A 10,849-nucleotide genomic window follows, 5' to 3' on the forward strand; every position below is an offset into this window, starting at 1 on the left:
AGATAGAGCTAATGGGTAGTTGTGGATGATATAGGATGACGCCTTTCTGTCGCAACACTACTTCTAGTACTAGTTTTGGTTAATGTACTATTGTGGTCGGCGCAAATCTAGAAAGTACGTTGTAACAAAATTTAAATTTATAGAAAAGTTTCACAACTTTCTCAAATAATTTGTTTATTTATTATAGCGCTCCTTGGTAACTAGTTCATAGCAACTTAAAGAGTGTTGCTCAAGAAGATTATTTTCATGATTATCGAGGGGTCACTATATTCATGGTAACTGGCGGTGAATCACTCTCGAACACTTTTTGTTCAGATTTTTGCTCGGAGTGCCTGGTGTCGTCGGTACTGTTGTGGCTGGTTTCTGTTTTCTTTTCCTTTTTCTACGTTGTTCGTTCGGGATCATTATTAGTACCACAGTTTGTGCATTCTTGTGCATTAATGGCAGCAGTTAGTTCGATGATGAAAGTATTTTGAAACATTTTTTCGCAGTTTCAGTGCAAGGTTTACAGTAGTGAGTAGGTTGATTACCGTAGTGAGTAGCTGTTCTTCGTAAGTTACCAGCGATCTACAAGGATGTCTTCCGACCTGTCCAAAAATCACGTTAGATGGAATCGCCTTACCATTCCGGATGCCAGGGAAAAAACTCAAAACTGCGACATATTTTCTCGAACGTAATGTTCAGTGCCCTGCGGGGAACGTCATGTACACGCACTTCTATAGCACTGTCTACCACGTACACAGGGATTTTGTATTTCACGTTGTCATACTCAACACTGTGCACCTCGTTGTTAACCGATACGAATGCAATTGCATCTCGTGAGTTACAAGCCTTGCTGAACTGTATTTCATGAACATCTCTCACGTCTAGATGCATATGTTCTTTCAGAAAGATTTCAATTAATTTTGCCGTTGGTCTAAGTTTGCAGCGCTCGAAATCAATACAAATTGAATTTAGTAAGGTTTCAGGCTTTTGTATATCATTCTGGCTTACTTTAAATACACTATTACTCGCTACACTGTATTGTCTTTGTTTTTATCGTCTCGATTTTCGACTTTTTTGGATAAAGTGTGAAAGACAGTAGGCCTAAGATTACAAAATTCAAAAATACGGGGGCCTTCCTGTTCTTGAATTTATAATCTTAATCGCTGTTTTTTTTAAATTAATATTTATTCCATCATTTTCTCTTTCGCGACTCGTTTTCGAATCATCAGTGCGTTACCAGGTCAAAAAAGAGCAGCCATTGCAACCTAGTAATTCAACTTGAACCGCTAACCAGATGACGTAAGTAACCACTTTTGAGTATGTTTAGCGGTACAAATTGAACGGTTAGGTAATAATGGCATTTTAATTTTAACTTCTGACGTAGTTACTTTTCTTTACGTTTCGTCTTAGACTCGTCAGTGCAGAGCAGTTCAAATTGAACTGCTTATTGCAAACTTAAACAGTTCAACTTGAACCGCTAAGCAGACGTATAGTTAATGCTATTTGCAAAACACATATACTTGGTACCGAAGTACCACGTCTTTCCTGACGTGCCGAACGAAAACGTTGTTGAATTGCTTTGCACTGACGAGTCTAGGACGAAACGTAAAGAAAAGTAAAAACGGTTATGTGCCCTAAGCACAAACATAGGCTAACCCCTAAATGACCATACCTGCAACGGCCAGAATAAGCCGAAAACAACGTTTTCGTTCGGCACGTCAGGAAAGACGTGGTACTTCGGTACCAAGTATATGTGTTTTGCAAATAGCATTAACTTTACGTCTGCTTAGCGGTTCAAGTTGAACTGTTTAAGTTTGCAATAAGCAGTTCAATTTGAACTGCTCTGCACTGACGAGTCTAAGACGAAACGTAAAGAAAAGTAAAAACGGTTATGTGCCCTAAGCACAAACATAGGCTAACCCCTAAATGACCTAACGTAGTAATCAGTTAAAGAAAGCGAAAAAATAAATAAAAGAAATTCAGTGGTGTCTGGCGACAAAATTTACGGGTTGTGCACTGATTATGTGGTATGATATTGCTTCTTGAACCCGAAGTGAAGATGTTGTATCCGATTATACAACAATTTGTGGATTGGAAGTCAAGTAATCTGCAAAATCGTAGTGACTTTACTAATGGGGTGACTATTGGTACAATAACCCTATTTGAAATAAAAATAATAAGCATGAAATTGTAGCATGGGATAATTTTGCGTAAAACAGCAACAGTAACCGATCTTCTTATTCCAACGCGGAACATGTTGTTACTGCCCTTCGGTAAATAAATTGTTTTTCCATACTTTTCTAATCCAGTTGAGTGTGTACGTTTTACCTAGAGTGCCTTTAACGAGGAGTGACGACAACTGTTCGTTTGGAATGGTAGCTTCCAGTTCCAAACGAGCAAACGACCTGTCAAATACAATACAAAGCGAACGAAACTGTCAACATTTCGGATTAAACGTTTTGAATTGTTGCCAGCATTACGGATGAGATGTCGTCACTCTGGTTATAGGCACTTTAGTTTTACCTAGAGTGCCTATAATCAGAGTGACGACATCTCATCCGTAATGCTGGCAACAATTAAAAACATTCCATTAGCTTTACATTGAATTGACAGGTCGTTTGCTCGTTTGGAACTGGTAGCTGTCATTCCAAACGAACAGCTGTCGCCACTCTGAATATAGTCACTCTAGTTTTACCTAGAGTGCCTATAACCAGAGTGACGACATCTCATCCGTAATTTTGGCAACAATTCAAAACATTCCATTAGCTTTACATTGAACTGACAGGTCGTTTGCTCGTTTGGAACTGGGAGCTGTCATTCCAAACGAACAGCTGTCGCCACTCTGATTATAGTCACTCTAGTTTTACCCATAACAAATATGCATGTAAGTGACGCATGCTGAGTTTTTCAAACACACAGAGCCGCATGCAACCGAGAAAGATCCGGCACCGAGACCACATGTTCCAACAAAAAGTGCATGACCGAAGTAAAGTGGTTTACTTGATTACCGATTTTCTCCTTCGAAGCTGTTGGCACACGCAATTGTCCACCCCTGGGTTCATTACCGGAACATATTTGTTTCATCTGAAAGTTATAAACAAACGATTGTACAGCAACTAAGCTTTAGCACACATGGGTTTGCATTCATTCTTTTGCTTAGCTTTGATCTAAAGTGGAGCTAAATAGAAAATTGCGAATCATGAACATCCACCGAGCTGCAATCTAATCCAGTGACTATCATATCACTGATTAGTATAAAATAAGCGAACCAGAGCATATCAAATATGTGGTATATGAGCTAGTAATTTTTGGGAATATATTGTCTAGAACTATTAAGTTAAACTATTCGGGTTTAACTATAAATCAGTTTAACAACACATTACTTTTCAACGCAATTGTTAAACTTTCGGTATGGTATTTCAAAATACGAACGGTCCAGCTCATCGTACTTACTTAACTGCCTTTGCATAACTAACCTTCCACCAATCAGCTCTTTAAAATTATGCATAGCGGTTAAGTTAGTACGATAAGCTTGACCATTCGCGTAACGAACGAGTTGACTTGGTTGAAAGTATTTGACCCACCAGATATGAAAAAAATTTCAATAGCTGAATAAAATGGTCGAATAGGTGACCTACGTACAGGAGTTAGATGCATCATTTTATCTTCTATTCCATTTGAGATTTATTGTCCTCAAAGGTTATCTGTGTGTCTGTTATTTTACTACTCCTAAAGTTTGCTCCTTAAAATGCATTGCACTGAATGATGCTGTCATACTTCAATTTCTCTTAACATATGTTGAATGCACATCTGCGATCATTCATTTACAGTGTCACTTAAATACTTAATAAACAGAACGATTCCCGAAAAAATAATTAAAAGCAAGGAGGTAAACAACATCAGACGTACCTGAGGAAACGAAATTGACGTTATTAAATATAAAAATACCAGCTAGCAGCAGAAACAACACCACCAGGGCAAAATTTCTAGCCCGGGTCATATTGCGGCAGGAAGAATATACCATCCTCAGCAGCATTCCTCGTATCCTATTGCAATATTTTGGCCAATATAAATTATCCGTTTCATGCGATGATTATTAGTTAACTAAACACTGCTCCCAGCCAAAGCATCTTGGGTCAAAAAACTGTAACACTATTTCAAGTGAACAAAAATATTCGAGATTTTCAGCACAAGCGTCTTTTCGTTTCATCCGCAGAACATAGCTTTTCATTAGATTCCGCTGTCGAATGTCAACATGGTTATGCGGCTTGTGGTTATTTAACTAGAATGACGAATTTGGCACATACTAATTAAAGCATTCGAACTGTGACTCTTATGAGGATTGAACTAGGTAAATCAAATTCGTGAGGCTATTTCAATATTGTATAACTAAACTCGATGAATAAACCGCTACCACGATTGCAGCTTTTCCCTTTCGAAACAAAGTTGCGAAAAAATATTTACACATTTTCTTTCTTCTCTTGACAGGTAGACCTATCTGACAAAATATGTTGCGCTGTTCACTCGCTGCAAGCTTGGTCGATGAGTGTCGATTTGTGAATGGAGCAGCACATCACCGACGAATTCGATAGTTGATGCATCAAAGAGCAACACGAGCGATCACAACCACAAGCTCAGAGAACGGAGCATTATCTGATGAAAAAATCATACATGATGTCAAAATGATAGGTGTAGGTGATACGACGTACGATGTGGAAATGCATACTGGTGGCGAGATAAGCCGTTTTTTAATGTGTTATGCATTTTCTCACAAAATGAGCCCTGGGATTCATGCATTTAAACATCGAAACAAATATGGTTCGGAATTTTATTACTGTGTTACTATGTGGAGTTTTCGGGTATGTAGTTTATTTTAGTGTTCATACAGGGTCCGCCATGTAATTTTTTTTAAGACATGCAATAAAACACAAACAGTTCATCCGATTTCAAAATTATTTTTTTCATATTAAAGTACAATCATTCCGGGTAATTGTGGAATATAATTTCATTCAAATGGCTGCCTCGGCTGGCCTTGCAGTACACCATACGGTCGGTTCAGTTTTTTAGTACATTTTCGATTGTATGCAGCTTTATTTCAGCCATGGCTTCACTAATGTTGTCCTTCAAGGCTTGTCCACATAACACTTATCTTTGACAGCCCCCCGAAGATAATAGTGTAACGGCGTCACATCACAGCTCCAAAGCGGCCAAACGACATCCGAATTTCGACTGATAAATCGATCTTCGAAGACTGTGCGCAGAAGATCGATCGTAGCGTTGGCTGTGTAGCACGGAGCGCCGTTTTGTGTCCAAGTGTTCCTCTTCAAGTAACGGGAAGAACCAATCGCTAATCATGGCGTGGTAGCGCTCGCCATTGACCGTGGCGGCGGCTCCTGCCTCATTTTCGAAGAAAAAATGACCCAATGATGCCGCCAGACCAAAATCCGCACCAAACCGTCACTCTCTGAGGATGCATTGGCTTCTCCATTATAACGTGCGGGTTTTCCGTTCCCCAGATGCGACAATTTTGCTTATAAACATACCGCCGAGATGAAAGTGAGCCTCATTCGAAAAGATGATTTTTTGGTAACACATTCCGCAACATTATCATGATTTTCAAAGTAAAACTGCACTATCTTCACGCGTTCCTCAAGCGTATACACAACCATTTTCGTTCAGCGGAAGAACTAAGTTTCTGTCAAATAAGAAGTGACATTAAGGTTACCAATGTCGAAATAACAGCTAGTTAAAAAAAAAATTGGATGGCAGACCCTGTAAATATGAAACTAAAACTTTTTACACGGTAAAAGCATCGAGACGTGATCATGCAATGGCCGGTGTTTACATTTTTCTTCCTCACATTTTTCTGTTTTCGCACTCACACATATAACATCACACCTCCTGTGCAGTTACTTAGAGTGCCAATAACCAGAGTGACGACAGCTGTTCGTTTGGAATGACAGCTTTGTTCCAAACGAACAAACGTCCTGTCAAACATATTGTAAAGCTAACGAAACTGAAAACATTTCACATTTCGGAATAAATATTTTGAATTGTTATAGGCATTCTACAGTTACCATCGTAGATCGCACAACGGAACAAAAAAGGAAAAATTTACTTTCAATTAGGTTCAAAACTGTTCCAATTTGTAAGTCATATTTGTTGCTACACGGAACCGCAAATCAACCTAATTTTAAGTACATTCCACCCAATTTGGGGGATTCGTTCAATAACCTAATTTTAGGTAAAGTGGCTCTAGGTAGTTTTCGTATGACACGTGCAAAAAATACTCAAAGATGAGTTATATTTACTCTATAGTTGAGTCATATTGACTCAATTTCAAGTTAATACGGTTTACTTATTTTTAGCTTATTGAACGAAACTCTCGCTGTTGGGTGGTTTTGCTCTTTGTATTTTGACAACAATTGAAGGAGCGAATGAAAGGAAGAACTCAAAATGAAGTAAAAAGAAGTCAAATAATAGGTAGTTTTTATTTTCCGTGTAGTGATAAAAACCAACTTCGTCTATATCGGTCCTCGAAATTAGTATTGGAAATAGTGTTCAAAAACAGCAAAAAGTATCTACCTTACATTTATTTCAGATGACCAAATCAATTTTCATACAAAATCCCTGTATTTGTTGTGGTTAATACTTCCAGTTTCAGTTTTCTCGATTAAGTTCGAACAAACTTGCCTTATTCTATTCAATGAACAGTTGTTCTTAGAACTCCAAAGTAATATTTATAATGGTATGAGTAGTAAGGCATCATTGCACCACTGGGTGGATTAAAACAGGTTTTTCTGGTTGGGTCTATTCGATGCTCTTTTCCTCGGAGGAAAGCAGTATCAGTTGGTTCTTCATCATTCGTCCCATCGTCCACCGTCCCTGTTGTTTAATCGTTGTAAGAATCTTTTGTTTCGTTTTCATTTTGTTGTATATTGGTAGCGGTTGATAGTTCAGTTTATGAGAGTGTTAGATTGTTCCACAGACTAACAGACAGGACACTCAAATTAGATTCCTCAATCATTTTAACGGTCATTTCGAATATTCCTTTATTTGGGACAGTACTCACATGTGTCATGATGGTGCAACGTTACCCTATTAAAATCTGTCTGTCATCTAGACTGTGTTTATTATTTTCATTTATCACCAGAGTTGCCATTCATAAAGAATTACCTGTAATGTATTGATTTGCATGGTGAAGTTTTATTTTGACTACTAAAGTATGTGTGTTTTGTTAAAATTTTTGTGCTTTTATATGCGACATACATACCTAGAAAAAATCATGAAAATTTTAATTTTTCTGAGACCAGCATCTCAAGCATCTAAAATCACTCATGTTCACAGTTGATCGAACACTAGTTTAATGCATCCTGATATATGTTTAAGTGCTAAAACTTGTAAGTCTGCTTGAAAGGTGGGGTATGTTTAAGGTAGCGCTTCGCCGTGGTCACGGGAGTTCGCTGCCTATCCCGGGGTCTCACGCACTTTACCCAAAATTGTGAGAAAACGGGAAAGAAAACGGAAATTCCAAGAACATACGATTCTAGATAATTAATTTTTCTATCGATTCGTATATAAATTGTGCCTGATAAACGTTTTTATCGAAAGATTTCGTGCGAGTTATAAAAATAAATGAGGAAAACCTTATTCTTTCGCACGCACACAATGTCAACGCATGCATTGGGGTGTGCAAAATGCCACATGCGGTAGACGCTAACAACATTTCTTTTGTTTTCGTTTTCCGTTCTCTCTGCGTAAACGTTGAATATAGATGAGTAGAAAATGTAAGTAAGTGTTACTACTTTGTAAAATAATTACTATTCATGTTTCAATAGAACGAGAAATCAGTAATGATTTTCATCGTTACTAGCTTTGACGCTTTGTTGAAAACGTAGCACATCCCTACATATGCGAGTTGTTTATAGCGAGAAAAGGAAAAAATAAAACAAAATATTTAACAAAACTCGCACGAAATCTCGCGAAAGAAAAGCTTTCTAACTGATATTTTTCGCCAAATGCATAGTAAAATCAAAGATAAATAATAAAGACACGTACGTGCATATAAATATTTTTAAAAAATGTGGCTCGTTCCCGGTACCTTCTGAAAAGACCGCACTCACCGCTTGGTGGAGCGCGAGATTATTTGCATTGTTATCATTCCAACCAAAGTGTGCCATAAAATCTCAATATATACAAATGAGCTACCGAATCGAAAGGGTTCTCGCGGTTTGACATTTGCATTAGGAATGTATGATGGGAGCTCAGCAGTGCAACCAATTTATCACCATTGGTACCGGTTTCACGGAGGACCGTAGATGAGCGCCAAAAAAAGATGGTGACTGTCATGTCTGGAAATTCGTTTGTGGTAAAATCATTTACCTACAATTGTATGTTTTTGATTTTTCGTGAATCGGGTTAGTATTGGAGAAATTTGCAATTTAGGGTGAAATTTCGGCGACAAAGCAAGAGGAAGCAGTGAGTTGTCTCGCTTCGACCTGACCACGGCGAAGCGCTACCTTAACAAAAATTAAAACATTGTTTTAAAATTCAGTCCTTTTACGAATTACTATCTTCCCAAGTAGCCATATGCTTTATATCACTGCACATTTACAACTCTATTGTTACATTGTTAATGTATTATTACACTAATTCTACATACTTTAAAGCAATGTGCAATTAATTTGTATTTAAAATGTAACTGGGCATTATTTTACAACAACCTTCCGCCGTGCGAAACTTTAATAATAACTATAAGAGTAATAATCCTATAACAGTCTAATAATCGCCCTTTTCAGCTTTACTAAAACATCTTGGAAAATTCAATAGTTGCAGTTTGTTAAGTCTCCGGTTAAAAGTCTCTCTAAAAACTCACATTGATTTCTCGGAGATAACCGGACCGATTTTATTACCGTTATTACCGAAACCGTCAGCAAAAGTCTATTATCTTTTCGGCATAACCTTTACTGATTGTTCGGTATAAGAAACAAATTGAAATTTATGAATTACTGAGTCTTCAGTTGTTTTTCATTTTAAATGTTCACAATCCAGATTTCTTTTTGTTTCCGTATAAATATAATAAAAACACACAAACAAAAATAATGAAATCTACGAAAACTATGCGCCAAATTGCTTCGTTTCGTAGACCTTGGTGATAGGTGATTGTCTGAAACTCTGTTGACCCAATACGCACTGTGTTCGTGTGTGTAACAGACCTGTAAAACGAATCAATAAAGAGGAAATTTCTTAGCTGTCGCGTGAAAACAAATATATCTTGTCCAGTGAAATAAGTTCAGATATTTCGTATTGAAAAATCACCTTCAACTCTTAAATGAACTGTTAGAGCAAATTCAGCAGCTGTAAGTTTTATATGGGCGATCTATAATAGAACTGAAGCTGGAACAAACGCCCGCTTGTGAGGAATTCTGGCAACCGTCAAAAGGCTGGCTCCCCTTTCTTTTTTTTATTCGACTTCATTTGCTGCTGAATTTGCTCTGAGTATCGAAAGCATTCCCGAATAAAAAATATTGTATGAAAACAATACGATTTGCTGTTCCAAACCTTCCCCAATTTTGCCTCGACCATTGAAGAATATTTTAATGTATTAAGTATCGTAACAATTCAAATCGACCGTCCCACGACAAAAGGGCCTAACTGTATATGACAGTTTCTATTTGAAGACAAACACGTGAAAAGGTCCTAAGTGCAAATGACAGTTTCTCTTTGTTTACTTTCTCTTTCGAGTATAACGGTCCAATCAGCAATCTTTCCATCTAACACTTCACATAGGATTATAGCAAAAACCATCAACTTTCGATATGCACTGTAGAATTTGTTGGAAATTACTGGAATTTGCCGTAATAATTGAAAGAGAAAGTAAACCAAGAGAAACTGTCACTTGCACTTGGGACCTTTTCTAATGTTCATCGAGATTTGTTTACTTTTTCTTTCACGATTTACCGAACTGATTTTATATTTGACGCTTTACTCTTCGCAATACTTTCAAAGTAAAACCAAATACAAATAATAATACCCCTAAGTCCCATACAAACGAATCGCCAATGTTTGGTTCACAGCCTGAACAAGTAAGCCTCCCTTTCATTGCGATAGTTTTAAAATGTGAAAGGAGATCGTTTCTGGCAACGCTTTATGCTAGTTGCTACGGTGCAAAACAAACTTGTTTGTTTATGTTTATCGTTGCTGTATTAAACCGCAACAATTAGTCTAAATATCACCGGCACTAGCATAAAAGATGAAAAATGAACACAAACACCCACGAATCTACAAATATCAATATAGCTAGTAGTATATTCATGCTGGCTTAACCATTCTAGATTATTGTTTAACTTACATTTCGCTTGTGATCTTGATTATCAGATAAAAACTGTTTGTTTATTTATTTTTCACTATAATAAACAGTAACTATGGTGAACTTGTTCTTACCCTTCAGTGTTGCTAGTTTTATAAAAAACTCGTTAAAGTACATTGTCACTCTGACAGTGTACCGCACGATGCAAAATGCGTCCTTGAAAATTTGTCGAAGTACTCCGTATTATAATTTGTATTTGGTAAAACTACAAGCTTTCGATTTATATTGGAAACTTTAGAGAATTTGCAATAATGGCTCCGTAATAATCAAAAGAAAAAGTATGCAAAGAGAGGCTCTCAATCTCGGTTAATTTTTCAAAAGGGCTTATAAGCAAGTGACAGTTTCTCTTTGTTTACTTTCTCTTATATTAATTACCAAGCGGTTAACACGTTTATCACTCAACTCTTTGCATGAAATGATACCCGAAACTTTCGACTTTCAAACAGAATAGTGATATCAAAGGAAATCTTTTTAATCACATCACAATAATAGAAA

The 10,849-nt window shown here is 37.1% G+C and overlaps 1 protein-coding gene across 1 annotated transcript in view; it reads right to left on the bottom strand.

The window, feature by feature from the left end:
* The window catches only part of LOC131427818 (galactosylgalactosylxylosylprotein 3-beta-glucuronosyltransferase S), a 34,463-nt gene extending 29,832 nt beyond the window's left edge, over positions 1-4,631 (bottom strand). The window contains exon 1 of the mRNA XM_058591348.1: positions 3,895-4,631. Coding sequence (XP_058447331.1) covers positions 3,895-4,021 — 127 coding nt within the window. The 5' untranslated portion in view covers positions 4,022-4,631. The remainder of the gene's footprint in view (positions 1-3,894) is intronic.
* Between the last annotated feature and the right edge of the window lie 6,218 nt (positions 4,632-10,849).

Source organism: Malaya genurostris, chromosome 2 (assembly GCF_030247185.1).
Source record: "Malaya genurostris strain Urasoe2022 chromosome 2, Malgen_1.1, whole genome shotgun sequence".
Lineage (NCBI taxonomy): Eukaryota > Metazoa > Arthropoda > Insecta > Diptera > Culicidae > Malaya > Malaya genurostris.